At 40.4% G+C, this 18,894-nt stretch overlaps 1 protein-coding gene across 11 annotated transcripts in view; it reads right to left on the minus strand.

Moving 5' to 3' along the window:
- Positions 1–18,894, minus strand: part of trip12 (thyroid hormone receptor interactor 12) — a 218,931-nt gene that overhangs the window by 130,503 nt on the left and 69,534 nt on the right. For all 11 annotated transcript variants that reach the window (XM_043702805.1, XM_043702803.1, XM_043702807.1 and 8 more), the window contains 3 exons: positions 3,550–3,696; positions 2,986–3,099; positions 380–1,200 (listed from right to left, as the gene is read on the minus strand). In XM_043702805.1, coding sequence (XP_043558740.1) covers positions 380–1,200; positions 2,986–3,099; positions 3,550–3,647 — 1,033 coding nt within the window. In that variant the 5' untranslated portion in view covers positions 3,648–3,696. The remainder of the gene's footprint in view (positions 1–379; positions 1,201–2,985; positions 3,100–3,549; positions 3,697–18,894) is intronic.

The raw sequence follows: 18,894 nt of genomic DNA on the forward strand, positions 1-18,894 counted from the left end.
CACAAGGCCAGGTGTTTATTTCAAAAAAGGTCAAATATCTTAAGGCACTTGAGTTTCAACTATTAAATCATACAGTTGTAAAATTTTTGCCATGTTTGCTACAGGAAGTTACCTGAGGCATGGCACACTGCTTTAAACAGAGCAGCACATATCAGCAAGGATTATATTTTGTGCTTCTAACAAGTCTGGATCACAGCTTATACAACAGCTAAGTTTAGCTGACTTGCACCACTTCAAATTTTGGTTAGTTCAGCATTACTGATTGGTTCATAAACTGGAACAATAATTCCAAAACTAGACTTTAATACAAAAAAGGTTTTTAAAAACATTTTTGACACTGCCAATCCCAGACACAAATCAATTAATTTCATTAACTCACTAGCTAACTTGGCTTGTAGGCCTGAAGGCCCTGGCTTTGAAGTCTCCGATTTGGAAGACCCTGGAAGTGACAGTTTTGCTTTTGGCAGACTAACTTTAGGGCTAAAACGAGCAGCCCACTCAAATTTAGAGGAACCACCAGTTTTATTCTGCTCCTTTTCTCGGCTGCTTCTGCGAGGGCTGGGACTCGAGGCCGAGCGGGAGCGACGAGCCTTATTCTGATCTTTTCCTTGTTTTAGCCTGGCTCCCTGAGGCACAGCACCAGAAACAGTAGCAGAAGAGGAGGATGATGTTGATGCAGAAGAAGAAGAAGAATCAGTGACAGTGCTACACCCAGCTTTGGCTGAGGTCGCCGATTTTGAAGCCAGCTTGGTTGGTTTTGCAGACCTCTCTTCAGCACTGATCGAGTCAGCCACAGAATCACTGTTTACAGAAGTTGTACTTTCAACCTTTTTCCTTTTTTGAAAGGGGGAGGCACTGATCGGCCCAGTCTGTTTTCTACTCTGGGCCTTGCTTGTGGAGGCTGCCGGGGCAGTTCTTATCTGATCTTGCACAGACTTCCTTTTCTTTGGGGACTTTGTTTGCAACTTGTGTTTTTGTGTTTCAGTAGGATTTTCTGAGGGTTGAAGTGCTTTGGGCCTTTTTGCAGAGCAGGTGGAGTTTGAACTGCTGTAATCAGGGCTCGGACCACGTTTCACACCTCTCAAACTGCTTCTGGAGCTGTCCCTTTTAGTTTGCCCAGTTTTGGGTCGTTCTGGCCTAATGCTATCGTCTTGCTGTGTCACAGAAGCAACAGATGAAGAGCTACAACTCCTAGAGTTCCTGAGAAGGAAACATTAAAGATTACAATGCATGTTTATGACAAAGGTTACATATTTAACTACGAATACAGTAAGCAAGCAGAACCTTAATAAGGCTGCAGAATTTAAACAGTGCATTTTTGTAACAGCTACTTTTAATTCCCAAGTTCCAAGATCTTCACAAGCATGGTGCTGCCAAATTTGCAAATTTCTTCCTTCCATACCAGTATCAAACACATATGCATACTTTAAACTTTCTGCAAAAGACTATAGTTAAAACATTTCTGCTGCAAACATTTCAAAACTGCATGCAATATACAGTCATCCTAAAATCACATACGGTGGAAAGTATGAAGTAATGTTCCAAGCATCTAATTTCTTAGATGCCTTCTTTATTTTAAGATTAGATTATTTAGTGTGGAAACAGCCCTTTGGCCCAACAAGTCCACACCGACCCGCTGAAGTGCAACCCACCCATGCCCCTACATTTTACCCCTTCACCTAATACTACGGATAATTTAGCATGGCCAATTCACCTGACCGGCACATCTTTGGAGGAAACCGGAGCACCCGGAGGAAACCCACGCAGACACGGGGAGAATGTGCAAACTCCACACAGTCAGTCGCCTGAGGCGGGAATTGAACCCGGGTCTCTGGCGTAACCACTGTGCCACCGTGCCGCCGCAAAGTAAGTAAGTTGTTAAGTTTTCCTCCTTAATGGAGTTAAGCTAAAATGGAATACCACTGAAAGACCTACCAGCCTGTAAAAATGGAATGGCCTACTGAAACTTCCTGTCCCTAGGGGTGGAGACGTTCATGTTTTCTTTGGAATACTTAGCATATAATCAGAGAGACCAGCAGACAATTGGAGAAACCCAAACTTAAAGCCAAGGGTTTAATGCTGGAAACTTCCCCAACAGGAAATGCTAAGTCCAATCCTGCTCTAATGTTGCAAATCAAAATTATCCAGGTTTTGTTTGCAAGTGGCAGATTTAAGGATACAGATATTGAAGTTTCACATTTACTGCAGATTACCTTTAAAAGGATTGCGTTTTAATTCCTAGGTCGTGGAAAACTTTGCTAAAAGTATAACTTTTCACATTGAAGAGCAAGTCACAAATTGGAATCAACCAAAATCAAAACAAAGCAATTTCCTAATGAAAATCATTCCTAGTAAGATAAGAGGCTGAAAATTTCCAACAGCAGTTGATGAGACTGCCCCTCACTTGTGCCAAGAAACTGCAGGACATAATATAATGCAATCATATTTTGTTGCTAAATCTAATTTTTCAAATGCATCAAAGATTTTCATATTTCAGTGTTTGCTGGTTCTGATGAAGCACTTTTACAAGGGGCACAAGAGTCATTCAGTCATAGAAGTCTACAGCACGTAGATAGGCCCTTTAGCCTAAGTTCTCAATTTACCTTTCATCACCACTGACAACTTTTTTCTACTGTTTCGGTATTCCTGGATCTGCTACACAATGGGACAGGAAACAGTATTTTCTCAAAACTAAAACACTGAAAGGAATCGATTTCTAAGTAAAATAGGAGAATAGAAAACAATGACAAAATAACTTGGGAAGCTTGGAATTGCCAATGTGTTTATAAGTACTCATGTTCTCCAGGTGAATAGCAAACAAATCAAGGAATGCAGCAGATTATCCTATAGAGATTCTAATTAGTAGCACATTATGGAAACATCATTTTTATTTTACAGCATCAAAAGCCACTTGCTCAAAAGTTTGCTTCAGAAATACTGATGCCCATTAATTTGCTAAAATTCTGTTTACAAAATATCAAATACCTTCTTGACACACACCCTCTGGACTGTCCAGAGGTAGTGTCTGACTGCAATTTTGGTGCTTTAGAAGTTGGCCTACTCTGAATTGGTTTCTGTTTCGTCTCTTCTGGCTGTGACCTATTACAAAAAAAACAAAGCATTTCTATTACTCAAACATACACAGGTCATTGAGAACATGGAACAATAACATCTGCAATATACTAAACGGGAAAAATTTCCACAATAATGTATTTTTGCTTATTTTAACTACAGTCCAAGTCAAATTTAAACCTTTGCTCAGTAAATGTTCTTTAAGAAGATGTTTATGAATAGCCCACTAAATACACAGATTGAATACAGGTTACAGCTAACGCCATTCTTTCTTAGCCTCAAGAGCCACCACATATTTCCCCGATTTGTCAGCCAACTTTCTTCTACTGGACTCAGAAGATTCACATTGAATGCTACATTAGGGCAGTTCTTGGCAACCAGGAACTCTATTATGCCATACTAATAGAAACCTCCATCCCACTGTTAGCCAGAACAGAACAGCACACAACGACAAGTTTCAAGAATGATTTTACTTACCTTCCTCCTGTTGCTTCGTCTTGTGGCTGGGCCCCGGCAGTGTTCCTCTGTGAACGTCGCAGCGACCCCCCTGTATTGTAATTAGGCCGGTTGGACATTGGCACCTCTCTCCTTAAGGGACATACCCTTTCTAGACACTATCATTCACTGAAACAAAATCAAGAAAAAAATAGATTTAAAGTAGGTATACAATAACTAGAGAAATTATACATGTGATGTGGTCATTTAATGGGAGTTGTTTATGAACAATAATGAATTGGAGTAAGAGTTTATAGTTTGACATTCTGCTGGATTTTCAGCTGTTTTGAACCATCCTCCCATGGTCCTCTTGTACTGCAGTGGTAGTGTCCCTACCCCTGGGCTGAGGCTCAAGTCCCATCTATTTCAGAGATGTGCAATAACATCGCGGAACAGGTTGATTAGAAAATAATAAAAAGGTCAATAATAAAACATCCTCTCTCTCAATAGCTACAGAAAGTTAACAGAATGACACATTTTTCCATTGATATGATTAATACCAATGGACTGTAATTAAACATCCAGAAGAGCAGCATCAGGTCTAACAATCTCCAACACAATTGGTTTTCACACTTTATCAAGCATCTGGTCATGCACTTCAGCTTTTCAAAGAATCAAATTACTAAGTAAACCAGAACTATACATTTACAAAGCAGCTTCAGCTGCTCCAGTTCACAGTTGAAAGATAGAACTTTGCAGCTTTAAAAGTAGTTGTGATCAAAAGTTAAAAGATACATCGTATAACATGCTTCTGAATTCAACAAGCAAAAGCTATAACTTGGCTGTTTCTCATGTCACTTTCTCAGGTCCCTGGACACTAAAACTTTGCTTTCCCTTCACAGATGCTGCCAGACCCGAGTTTCACCAGCAATTTTGGTTTTTGGTTTCTTAGGTGCAACTGGCAACTCTCATCAGTTGAGAATTTAAGCCCCATTTCCAACACACGAGCACAATCTGTCAGGGGCACAGTCCTCGAATAAACCTTCGCTGAAACCCAATTCAGCTGCTCAAGATATAGTATATACCATTATGGGGTATATACCACCATTGATGACCTGTTCAATATTTATTATTGAATCCAACATCAACACAGCTTTGAGACTTCCAAGTTTGCATTCAATTTTGTGCACATAAGCACTGGTCATCTTGGATACATCTAATGAAAGACCAGTCAACTTCACACTAAGATAATCAAGTAGCAAAAGTTGAAAAATGTTATGCATGGGCAAATATATATTTCCTGCTCAGGCAGAGTTATAAATATGATAATTTTTACACAAGAACTACATCTAAATGCCAAATCTAAGCCATCATGGTTGACCATGCATCATGAAAATTGCTTGCTATGCAAGCAGAAAAAAAACAAAAAGCATTTTGGTCACATGTTTAAATGTATTTGACCTCAGTTAGCAGTTCTTGGATCTGGTCAGTTTTTAACTGTTGAACATCCGTAATGTGAGGAAATTACCATAAGAGACAATCACAAGCTACAACTTCATCCTAAGTAAGCGGTTGTTAAATGTCACATGGTATCTCTTCCGCAGAAAATGTAGTAAAGAAATAAAATTTATCCTTAGCATTCTCCAATTAAAGAGCAAATGCATCTTTGCTTATTTGGCAGACACTGTTATCATGCAAAAACTGCTTAAATATCACATAAGCACCTCTGCCTGCAAGAAGAGAACAGGAATATAAGAAACACAGCAAATTGACAATTCAGTGTTCAGCCACAGTAGAAGAATAACAACTTTAGTCCAGAAAAAATTACAGATAGGAAACAGAAGGAACAAATACAATCACTGCAAGGAGTTGCTTGGCATGCTGCATAGGTGACCACCTGTCTCAGTACAATATACAAGTGGGATGTAGTGATAACGCCACTAGACTAGTGATCAAATCCCCAGTTAACATTCTATGGATGTAGTTTGAAATTCTAATATGGCAGACGGTGAAACTTAAACTGAATAAAAACCTGATGTAAAAAGCCAGGCGAATGACAACCATGCAACCATTGTTGATTGTCATAAAAACCCATTTGGTTCACTAACCTCTGTCTGTCATTTTAGCCTACACATGACTCTGGGCCCATAGCAATGTGGTTGATTCAAATGTCCTCTGGACAATTAGGGATGGGCAATAAATACAGCCCAGCCAGCAACACCCTCATCCCAGTGAATATATTTTTGCAAATACAGAATGCCATTATTTGTCCAGGGCAAGGATGCTCGGTTCTGAAACGGACAGTTCGACAGAGCCAAAACTTTCAGGTTCTCTTGCTGCAGTCACTAATGGTTTGTGTCTATAAATCACCAATATAATTCTTGTAGGGAAGTATCAGGATGCACCGAAGAATGTATAAGAATGCCTATGAAAAGTACCAAGATCGTGAGCTATGCTTAGTTTTATTTAAAAAATGTCTCAACAAATTAGAGAATTGGTATGTCTACATCTGGCCAAAATTCTGAAGTGGCCAAAGTAATTGGAATATACTTGTAAAGGTTTTGGACGGTTTACTGCTTTAGAGATTTTATATGAAAGAAAACTGCAGTGGTCTTGGGATGTCTTTATGAAATGAGGTTTGTAGCTGAGCTCCCTGGGATTGGTTTTGGGAACCTTGCTTTCCCTGACATACATAAATGTAAGAATGAGAAACTGGCCACTCAGCCCTTTGAGCTCATTCCAGCATTCAACAGGGTGGCTCAGAATTTTAAATCTCAACTCCTCATTGTTGCCTACCACAGATATCGTTTGACCTTTGCCTTAAAAATATTTAATTCCACAACCATTGCAGTTTGAAGGGATCCAAAGACTCAACCCACATCCCAAGAAATTAACCTCATCTGTCTTAAATAGACAACCCATTAATTATTGACTCCCAGTTCTACATCCTCCCAGAGAAAGCATCTTTCCATGCGCACCCTGTTAAGACTCCTCAGGATTTTATATTTTAATCAAATTGCTTCTTCCTTCTAAATTCCAGTGGACACAAGCCTTGGCAGTTTAATCTTCCCAAGACAACCTGGCTCTTTCGGGTTTTAGTCTAGTAAAACTTCTCTAAATGGCCTTCAATGCATTCGTGTCCTTCCTTAAAATCAAGAGACCAAAATTGTATACCACACCAAACGCAAAGTTGCTAATGTCCTATAAATTGTGAGATATCAATATACAGGGCACAATTTCAAAATATGTCTACAATACAAATTTTGGAAACACTGAACCAAGGAGGATACCTTAGCAGTTCTAAAAAACATAGACAAGTTGGAAGAGTGGATGAACAGTGAGCCAGTGAAATGCAAAATTCTTCATGTTGGTTAAAGGAACATGGATAGATAACAAAAATACAAGGGTACAGCTTTGAAAAAGGGATTGCAGAAGCAGATGGCCTTGGAGCGTTTGCACAGGTGATTGAAATTCGCAGGACAGTTTAAGCACGCAGTGAAGAAGTAATAAACAGTATCCTGGGCTTTATTAAGTTAAAAATCACACAATAACAGATTATAGTCCTACAGGTCTATTTGGAAGCACACGCTTTCAGAGTGCTACACCTTCAGATCATTATTAACTGGGACAGAGTCAACTGCAAGGAGGACCCAAAACTTGGTAGAATATTCATTTGGTGTCAACTGAGTACTGTGTTCAGTTATGCGCACTACACTTTAGCAAGGCTGCAAAGACATTGAAGAAAGTACGGAAAAGAAAGTTCACAAGATTAACTCCAGTGAAGTGAAATGATCAGTTACTTCAAATACATAAGGATTGGAAAAGTTTTATCGCTTGATTGAAGAGAAGTCTGAAGGGATGTTTTATAGTGATATTCAAAATTATATTTAAAAAAAAGGGCTTGGAGAGAGTCAATGGGGAAAGGCTGCTCCCAATGGTGGGAGGACAAGAGTAGTTACAACTCATTTGTCTCATGCCCTGTAGGCATACACTTGGATATTTCTAACAAGGCTCGTTAAACATTCAGGGATGCTGAAGAAGTCACCAGACTTGAAACATTAACTCTGCTTTCTCCCCAGAGATGCTGCCAGACCTGCTGACTTTCATCAGCAATTTCTGTTTTCGCTTCCTATCTTCAGTCGACAGTTCTTCGTTTTACTTGTGTTAAGCATTACATCATTGTATATGTAATTTTAGACAGTGACTGCACTGCCATTTTCTTCACTTCCTATTCGCCACTGAACCACCAGAATACCCTCATGGGTAGAAGAAACCTCTTCACTCAGGCTGGCAAATCTTTGGAATTCTCTGCTCCAGAAGGCAGAGGTAGCCTGGCCGTTTGGCAAGTTGAGAGAAGTTGTCAATATAACTCTAAATATATCAGAATATAGGAATAATATGGAAACAGCAGAAATACAGCAGAACAAACTTCAAGGACTGAATGAGCTACATGTATTCCTATGCACAAGTCGAATATTTTCATTAACAATGCTATCTTAACACATAACAAATCTCCTTCTCTGCAATAAATGTTCCCAGTTCTGTCAATATTAAGCCACCTATGTCATACAATTTGGTTTGACTTCTAACCATGTAAACTTGGTGCTCCCCAAAGTTGTGTACTGTTCATTCATATAATGCTAAAGCTTCAAAATTTTTGAACGTTTTAATATATCCCTTTTTCCGAATTCAGTTTTTAAAATAATACTTTCAGAATTGACTAATTTTTCTCTGCAATAAGTATTTTAAACATTACATCATTAATTTCATTCCTCTTGCACTAATTCTATCATGGGCCAAGCATAAGATATAAAAAGCAACTTAAAAATTACCACCCTTCAGTCTTGCTTTCAATCTAATGTATAATTTCAATTCCATCTACAGTACTTGAATTCCCAGCAAACGTTTTATTAACTGGCACTGACGGGACAAGGAGTGTGCCGGTTGTCAAATATTCCGGATAGTCAAGAGGTCCACATAATCAATATAAACACACAATAACACAAACGTAATACAGGAGGGTATACACATCACTGTTATACATTATTTACAGCATACCTCACTTTCACAACGCAACTTTGGATTAAAACGTGCCAAAGAGTATTCTCTTTCAGAGTCACTGATTATTCGGACGTGGTAGATCACTCTATTGGAGGAGAAATTGACTCAAAATTGAATCAACTGCTGATATTTGTTGCCATTCAATTGAACAAGTATATTTACACTGAGGTAAATAAACTAAAAGGCATAATAACTGGACAGAATATCATAAACTTGGCAGTATTTGAAATATTTGGTTTAAGCTAGTTTATCAAGAACACAGGTTTATAAGGCGTCAGTTAAACAAAGGTTGCTGAATTTGTTGCCTCCAACACAGATCAATATTTGACTTCTTTCTCCAATTCCAGGATTATGCCCCCATTTGTTAAACGGTGTCCTTTTCTTGGTCATCATAGCAAACAATACATTTGATCAGAATTCCCAGTCACTACGCCCCATTACATTAAATGTTCAACACAACCAAACGATCTCAGTCTGCTTCTCAAAGTGTTTTGGAGTTTCTTGCTCAACAATTCCATAGCACTGCTCCAAACCATGCTCCTTTGAATAAATTCAATCAACCAAGAGGGGTTTCATGTACCAGAGACCTGTCTTTTCTCCTTTCTTTCCCCCAAATGTTTAGGGAAATGAACAATGAAGAGGCCAGCATCTACTGCACATCATGTTGTCCTGTGGTGTTGTGCTTCTCAAATATTGCCAGCGCTGCATTCAGCCAGACAAAGGGATTGCAATCCATTACACTCCAACAATTTTATTCATTCACAGGGCATGGGCATTACTGGCTGGGCCAGCATTTATTTCCCATTCCTAGTTGCTTTAGGGGAAATGATTGTGAGCTGCCTTCTTGAATTGCTGCAATCCATGCTGTTGTAGATAGAGCCAAAATGCCACCAGGGAAGGAATTCCAGGACTCTGATCCATGGACACTGAAGGAATGGTGATATTTTTCCAAGTTGCAAGTGTTGATCCTACGTACCTGCTGTCCTTATCCTTCTACATGGTAGTGGATGTGGGTATGGAAGGTGCAACTGGCGAGTCTTTGGTGAATTTCTGCAGTACATCTTGGAGATATTACACACTGCTGCTACTTAGCATTAGTGATGGAAGCAGTGGAGGCATGTAAATGTGGTGCCAATGAAGAGGGCTACTTTGTCCTGGATTGTGTCAAGCTTCAAGTGTTGTTGGAGCTGCACTCATCCAGGCAAGTGAGGAGTATACCATCACAGTCCTGACTGCAGCACTGGAAGATATTGGACAAGTTTTGGGGGAGTCAAGTGTTGAATTACTTGCTGCAGTATTCCTAGCCTCTGACCTGTTCTTGTAGCCACTGTATTTGTATGGCTGGTCCAGATCACTTTCTGCTCAATGGCACCCCCCCCACCCGATCTTAACACTGGGATATTAAGTGATGGCAACACTTCAATTTAGCCTTATGGATGTGAGACAGGCACTGGGGAGACAGGAGTGGTTTACTTGCCACAGAATACAGCTGCAAGAACAGATCAGAGGCTTTTTATGAATGCCTTGTCCAATTCAGTTTCTAGTCGATGGTAACCCTGAAATGTCAAGGGAGAATATTAGGTTCTTTTGGTGGCGACGATCATTGCTTGGCATTTGTGTGGCACAAATGCTAATTGTGACTTACCAGATGTTTTAAAAAAAAAAATCAAAAATAACTGCAGATGCTGAAAATCAGGAACAAAAACCAATTGCTGGATCTGAGGAGACAAGCCAGTTAACTTTTCAGGTTGAGTGACCCTTCCTCAGAATAGTTCTGAGAAAGGGTCACTCGACCCAAAACATTAACTGATTTCTCTTCACAGATGCTGCCATATCTTCTGAGCTTTTTCTACTTTTGTTAATTACTAGATGTCGTCCAGGTCTTGCTGCATATAGGTTGCTTCCGAGAGCCATAAATGGTGCTGAACCTTATTCATTAACAATTGCACATCCCCATTTCAGACATGATGGAGGGAATGTCATTGATGAAGCAACTGAAGACAGTGTGTGCAATGTCAGGTGGATGCCAGTGTTGTAACTGTACTGGAGCAACCTTCCATTATTATCCCTAGTCATCTTCCTGTATGTTGAGAAGATTCCAATAAATATTGTAATCACTAGGGAAACCAGTACATCTAACAAGATGCAGGAAAATTGAGAAAATTTAAATGCCATCATGGTAATATTGCAAAATATAGTCAAACCAAAGCCAAAATCTAGGACAAAGTGCCAAGTTCAAGGAAAACTAATTCCAAGGCTCCCTGCAAAAAGAAAATTTTGAATACAGTAGGACAGGATGACAGGAGAGAAACAGGCCAAGTAAACCACAGCCTACAGAAAACGACCTTGGTTGCTAATCGGGCTTTATGATCACTTTCAAACTGAAACGGGTTTACAAATAGAAGGACCTATGTAAAAACAACAGATAAAATAGTAAAAAGTCAAGATTATCACAGAGGCCTTCAAAAAGGGCAAGATTATATCACTCATGCAGAATTGGTGGTTGATTCAATACGGAACATATAAACAATTTCTAACAGAGTCAGAGTCAGAGATGTACAGCACAGAAACAGACCCTTCAGTCCAACTCATCCATGCTGACCAGATATCCTAAATTAATCTAGCCCCATTTACCAGCACTTTGCCCATATCCCCCTAAACACTTCCCATTCATATACCTAACCAGATGTCTTTTAAATGTTGTAGTTGTACAAGCCTCCACCAGTTACTCTGGCAGCTCATTCCATAAACGCACCACCCTTTATGTGAAATAGTTACCTTGTAGGTCCCTTTTATATCTTATCCTAAATCTATAGCCTATAGTTCTGGACTCACCCCATCCAGGGAAAAGACCTTGTCCATTGACCCTATCCATGCTGCACATTATTTAATAAAACTGAAAATGGTTGTAAAAGTCAAACATTTCTCCATACATTAAAGATAAAGAATCTAACATACTCAAAGTCAATTTTGGCAATAAGCAAAAAGACCAGCCAGAAACAGATTACTGAACCTGTTTAGAATGCAAGTTAGATTTAGAGCCCTAAAAGACAGTGGAGTGGAATGAAAGTGTCTACTTGGCTGATGTTCCAGTGTTTAAAACATGTTTGTGATGATTGGGGCTTTTGCAAATACAATTCCAACTCTCAGAATCAAGACAATTGTCACGAATTGAAAGTTTAAAAAAGTGCCGTCTCTCTCGTAGGCTTAACAATTATCCATTTTCCTAGTCCATATCAAGTACTGCATTGCTTATTGTACAGTACACACATTTTAATAGCTAGAAGAAAAGTCCAACTATATTGCTCAAGCTAATAGCTAAAAAATTACAAGTGTACAGCAGAAAATAGATTGACATTTTGGACATTTCAAAACAAATTTCTTAACTGGCAGGTATTGATATTCATAACCTTTTCTGGAGTCTTTAATTGAACCTTGCATAGTGTTGCAGTTCTGATTCACATTTTACATGACAAGAGCTGTTTCAAGAATAGGGATACTCAACAGCCAGGCAAGTGTGAGGACTGCAGATGCTGGAAACCAGAGTCAAATTAGTGTGGTGCTGGAAAAGCACAGGTCAGGCAGCATCCGAGGAGCAGGAAAATCGACGTTCTGGGCAAAAGCCCTTCATCAGGAAGGACTTTTCCAGCACCACTCTAATCTATATTCAACAGCCAAATAATTTAACGGGCAAAAATTACATACCTCAAATACCATGATCTACTACAATATCCAAGCATTTATGCTGTAAAAGTATAACAGTGCATACTTCCTACATTACATTTCTATTAACAGAATGCTGCCAAGCAAAAATGTTTTGAAATCCAATGATTTAACTAATCACATAGATCCAACAGAGCTTTTATCCATAAAAAGTGACTACTGCATGTTTCCTTCAATCTTTGGGAGTCAGCCAAAGACCATCTTTATTGTCACAAAATAAAAACATTTATCATGGATATTAATTGGAAGAAAGGAAGGGTCTTTTCCCTAGGTTGGGAGAGTTCAAAACTAAGGGACATATTTTTAAGGTGACAGGAGAAAGTTTTAAAAGGACATGAGGAGCAACTTTTTTTTTAAAAAACAGTGATGTGTGTAGAATGAACTGCTAGAGGATGTGGGTATAATTACAACTGTTAGAAGACCTCTGGATAAGTACATGACTAGGAAAGGTTTGGAGGGATATGGGGCAAATGCAGACAGGAGGGCCTAGTTTGATTTAGGAACGCTGTCAACGTGGACGAGCTGAACCGAAGGATCTGTTTTGTGCTGTATGACTATACGACTTTATAAATGACTGATATGGAGGTGCCGGTGTCACGTGACACCAGGTTTATTTGAAATCACAAGCTTTCAAAGTATAGCCCCTTTATCAGGTGAAGTAAGAGAGAAACACACAGACAAAATTTACGGGCAGAGAAATCAAAAAGATCATACCAAATGGTGTGGAATGTCAACAGGCTGACTAGCAAGTGAAGGGATGGCCTATAATCTGATTAAATGAGGCACAGAAATAATTACAAAAAGAAAGGTGGTGCTGGAGACAAACCAAACAGCTGGAATGACATGATAGGTATAAGAGTCACATGCTGAGGGTCTAACCAAAATAATAGTTAATCCAAAACTGTACAAACTAATTAAAGGGGGAAACATCATAATTTAAGGTGATGTCAAAACAGGATAATAAGGAAGATTATGCAGATACAGAAGTGTAGTGTGGTCACATGTAGCATGACATGAATTCAAGGAACAGTTGAGTTCTTAAGTACAGAACTTGGCTATCAGTTTCTGCTTGGTGATTCTGTATTGTCCTATATTTCAGAGACCATTTTGGAGGATGCTGACCCAAAGACCTGAGGCTGAATGCCCTCAACTGCAAAAAAGTGTTCCCCAACTACAAGGGAACATTCCTCTTGTGATTGCTGTGCAGTGTCGCAGCATTGGCATGGCCACATCAATATACCATGCCTCAGGGCATCCTTGCCTGCAGCATATGCAATAGACAACATTGGCCAGGTCACAGGAGTATATACCATGTACGTGGTGGATGGCTTTCCCATGTGTGATGGTTTCCCATGGTAACCATGTTGATTATCTGCCATGTCTTGCAGAGGTTGCCACGGCAGGGTTGTGTGGTGTGCTGAAGGCTGGGTAGCTTGTTGTTAGGAGCGTTGGCCTGTTTTAAGATTTGGTGGTTGTTTGAAGGCAAGTAGTGGGGGTGAAGGTATGATCTTGCAAGATGTTCATTATCGTTGATCACATATCGAAGGCTGCGATGATGATGGATGGCATAGTCTCAACTCTGGGGAAGTACTGGACGACGAAGGGTACTTTACCGATCATATCCCGTGACTGTCTTCTGAGGAGGTTGTTGCGGTTTTCACTGTGGCACGCTGGAGCTGGCAATCAATGAATTGAGCTTCGTATCTCAAATGGTAGCGTGATCTCTAAAATCTTGTGGCGTCCATCATGTTCCTCCTCACCTGAGCAGATTTGGTGTGAACGCAAGGCTTGCCCACAGAGTAAGCTTGAGACATGGAGCATCTTGAGACCAATGTTGTTTATTTCATCCGCCGCAAGTGAGGAAGCCCCAAGGCATGGAATGTTGGCGGGACCGTGCAGATGCTATGAGAACATATGAATGGACACCATGCAACAATCACCAAACAGGAATGTTCCTTCTCAGTTGGGGAACACTTCAGCGGTCAAGGATATTGAACCTCTGATCTTGAGGTAAGCGTCCTCCAAGGTGGCAGAGTTACACAACAATGCAAGATCACAGAGCAGAAACCAATAGCCATGTTCCTTGATCTTGGGTTCATGCCATGTTACATGTAATCATGCTACAATTTTAGCCATTTGTAAAGTCTTCCTTACTACCCTGTTTTGACACCATCACCTTGATAAATGATAATCTCTCTACCTTATATACAGTTTTGGATTATTTATTACTTTGGTTCAACCCTTGGCATGCAACTCTTAATCAATCATGCTATTCCAGCCATTTGGTTTGTCTTTAGTACCTACTTATTTTTAATTTTTTGTAATTATCCCTCTGCCTCATTTAATCAGATTATAGATCATCCCTTCAGTTGCTATAACTGTTGACACTTCACTCACACTATCTGACACTTTTGATCACGAGCAGAAATTTATTACTCGACATGCTACTCACATTATTTGCATGATCATTTGATCTCACTGCCTATAAATTGTATTTGTTTCCTTCCCCCTCACTTCACCTGATGAAGACTATGCTCTGAAAGCTTGCAATTTCAAATGAACTTGTTGGTCTATAATCTGGTGCCATGTGACTTCTGACTTTGGCAGATGCAACTTCAAAACCTGAAAAGCAATTTTGTTCAGTTAGTCATTAGTATAAATAAATAAAACTGATTCAGATTAGATCTTAAAGAGTGTCAACCATTGGGCCATAAGATAGAAGAGCAGAATTAGGCCATTTGGCCCAGTCTGTTTCACCATTAGATCATGGCTGATTCGCTTCTTGACCCCATTCATGTTGGCTTCTTTCCTTAATCCTTGGTTCCCTGAGTAAATAACTTCTGTCTTAAATAAACTCTCATTGTCATGTGTTCCACAGATTCATCACCCTCTAGCTGAAGAAACTCCTCAGTTCTGAAATGGTCGTCCCTTCACCTAGGCTCTCTCTCCTGCTATTGAAAACATCCTCATGTCTAGTTTACCCAGGCCTCTCAAAAAGTTCTTTAAGTTTTAGTCAGATTCCTCCCACATCCTTCTAAACACAGTACAGACCCATAGTTCTCAAGTGCTCTTCGTAAGCCGAGCCCTTCATCACTGGGATCATTCTTGTGGACCACCTCTGGACTTCCTTGGAGGGAACTACCCTTCCTTAGATACAGGATCCATTATTCTACAAACAAGTCCTATCGGAAAGATGTTGTGAAACTTGAAAGGGTTCAGAAAAGATTTACAAGGATGTTGCCAGGGTTGGAGGATCTGAGCTACAGGGAGAGGCTGAACAGGCTGGGGTTGTTTTCCCTGGAGCATTGGAGGCTGAGGGGTGATCTTATATAGGTTTACAAAATCACGAGGGGCATGGATAAGATAAATAGACAAAGGCTTTTCCCTGGGATGGGGGTGGGGGGGGTCCAGAACTAGAGGGCATAGGTTTAGGGCGAGAGGGAAAAAGATATAAAAGAGACCCAAGGGGCAACATTTTCACACAGAAGGCGGTATGTGCATGGAGTGAGCTGCCAGGGGAACTATTGGAGGCTGGTACGATTGCAACATTTAAAAGGCATTTGGATGGGTACATTAATAGGAAGGGTTTGGAGGTATATAGGCCAGGTACTGGCAGGTGGGAGTAGATGGGCTAGGATATCTGGTTGGCATGGACGAGTTGGACCGAAGGGTCTGTTTCCGTGCTGTACATCTCTATGACTCTAAGTCAAACAATAGCCCTAAAGTCAAACTCATGCAATCATACCTTACAGAAAACATACCAGCCAGAGTATGTCTGGTCCAAATGGCAGGACAGACTCACCTGGAGGCAGGGGCACAATGGATATAGTAGAGAGAGAACTGCCGAGGGACTTCAATATCAATGCTGAAAACCAACAGAACATCACAATACTAAGTAAAACATAGGCTACGAATTAGCACCTACCACTGCATGCTCTATGGATGAATCCATGCTCCTGCATGTTGAATACCAAATGGAAGCAGCATTGGCGGGAAGGGGGGGGGTGTCAAGATATGCCCTGTGGGTAGAGGACCTCAAATGTCCATCACTAACAGTAGCTCAGTAACACCGCCACTCTTCAAGCTGGTATACCCTAAAAAAGGACAGTTCTGCATATCTGGGAAACCAAGAGGGAAAATATAGTTGACCAATCTTCAGCAATCTACTGATCATAGATGCATCAGGCACCAGCAGTATTAGGAGTGGCCACTGCACAGTCCTTGTAGAGATAAATTCCCATCTTCACATTGAAGATACTCTCCAATGCAGCATTAGAATATTGCTCCTTTGTGGGGTGTGGCACCATTACTCTAAATGGGACATATTTCAAAATGATTGCAGAACTCAAAGCCAAGCACTCGGGAGGGAACACGGGTCAAGTAAATTGGGGAAAATGGGAATCAGTCAAATTAGCCTTGTCCTTAAAATGTAACAGCAAGGTAGAGCAGCTGAATGGTAAACTCCTGGTCAATATTATACATGTCTAATTTTGCTGATTTGTAAATAGATGCCAGCATTTACCATACTCTATCAATAACCACATAAGATCATGACAAATACAGAGGGCATGCTACCAGGAACAGCACCAGGTATACCTAAAAGTGACCTAGTGAAGCTACAAGGGACTAGCTGCATACCAAACAGTCCAGAGGGTACACGCTGGACACAACTAAGCAATGGCATAACTAAAAACATCAATCCTAAGCTCAGCAGTTCTGCCAAATCCAACCACAAATTCAGTTAGGTAACTAAATTAACTGGAGGACGGGGCCTCAAGTTTTTGCCTTCCTCAAATGATAGGGGAGCCAGTGGAAAAAGTTAAGGCTGAAGCATTTACAAACATTTTCAGCCAAAAATGCCAAGTGGATGGTTAGCTCAGCCTCTGCCCAAGATCCCCAGTCACTGATGCCAGCCTTCAGCTACTTCAATAAACTTCACATGTCAAGAAACAGGTGAAGACACTAGATACTGCAGTTTATGGGCCTTGGCAACATTCCCGTAGTACTGAAGATGGTCTCCAGAACTAGCCCAATTCTGAGCAAAACGCGCACTTTAGCAACAGCAGCAGCATTTACTTGGTACCAAAAAAAATTCCCATCTTTGTCTGGTCAGCATAAAGCAGGGCAGTTTCCAAACCACGGTATTACCATCCTATCAGTTTATTCTTGATTAAAGCAATGGAAGGTATTATCAACAGTTTTATCAAAAGAATCATTCAATGAACTCCCATAGTGGCTCAGGTGGTCTGTCAGGGTAACACCAGTCCAGCTTTGACTAGAGCCTTGGCCCAAACGAAACAATTCAACTCTAGAGGCAAGCCGGGTGGTTGCCCTTGATATCAGGCAGCATTTGCCAGAATATGGCATCAAATCCTTAAAAGTTAAACTAAATTGGATTTGAAGGAAACTATCAACCGATTGGAGCCTTACCCAAGCTAAAAGATGTTAGAGGTTGTCGGAAGTTAATTATCTCAGTCACAGCACATGGCTGCAAGAATTCATCAAGGTAGCGTTCTAGGCCCAACCATCTCAGCTACTTCAACACTACCTTCTCACCATCATTCTATCAGAGGTGGGGATATTCTGTGATGATTGCACAATGTTCAACACCACTTGCACCTTGTCAGATAGTGAAGTGATCCATGTCTACAAACAGCAAAACCTGAACAACATCCAGACTTGGGTTTACAAGTGGCAAGTAATTTACATTAGACAAGTGCCAAGCAATGACCATCTCCAATAAGAGAGAATCTAACAGTCTCTCCATGACATTCAATTGCATTACCATCCACAAGCTCCCCACTAACTACCTTGGGAGTTACCATTGACTACAAACTAAATTTGTTCAGAGTCAACAGCAGGTCAGAAGCCAGATATTCTAAAGGGTAACTCACCTTCCAACTCCCCAAAGTATGTCCACTATCTCCAAGAACCACCCAGCTTGCCTCTCAAGTGGAGTTATTTCATTTGAGCCAAGGCTCTAATGAAATCTGGAGTGGGGTGACCCTGACAGACCACCTGAGTCACTATGGGAGTTCACTGGATGATTGTCTTTTAATAAAAAAACTGTTGACAATACCTTCCCATTGCTTTAATCAAGAATAGACTGATAGGGTGGTAATAGCCTGGTTTGGATTTGCTCTGCTTTATGCATTCCTCTTTTGCCTGCATCAATACAAGTCCAATACTAGAGGAGCTCAACACCATCTAGGACAAAGTGGCCTGTTTGATTGAGCGCACCACTATCAACATAACGTCTCTAGACTACCAATGCAGAGTGACAACAGTGTGCATCACCCACAAGCTCCTTCAACAGCAACACGCAAGCACTTGAGACCTCTCGCACCTAGGAGGACAAGCAGCAAATGTACAGGACATCACTTCCAAGATTGCCCCATGCCACACATCATCCATATTTGGAACGACCTCGCCATTCCTAATACCGGGTGGAAATTGTTGAACAGCCTTCTTTTTTTTTAAATAGATATTTTTATTAGAAATTTAACATTTTTACAAGTTTACAAAAATAAACAAAACTCTCAGATATAAACATTGATGTACAATTAGCTCAAATATACAATAGCCAAAATTTGACAAAAAAAA

Source organism: Chiloscyllium plagiosum, chromosome 13, assembly GCF_004010195.1.
Source record: "Chiloscyllium plagiosum isolate BGI_BamShark_2017 chromosome 13, ASM401019v2, whole genome shotgun sequence".
Classification (NCBI taxonomy): Eukaryota; Metazoa; Chordata; class Chondrichthyes; order Orectolobiformes; family Hemiscylliidae; genus Chiloscyllium; species Chiloscyllium plagiosum.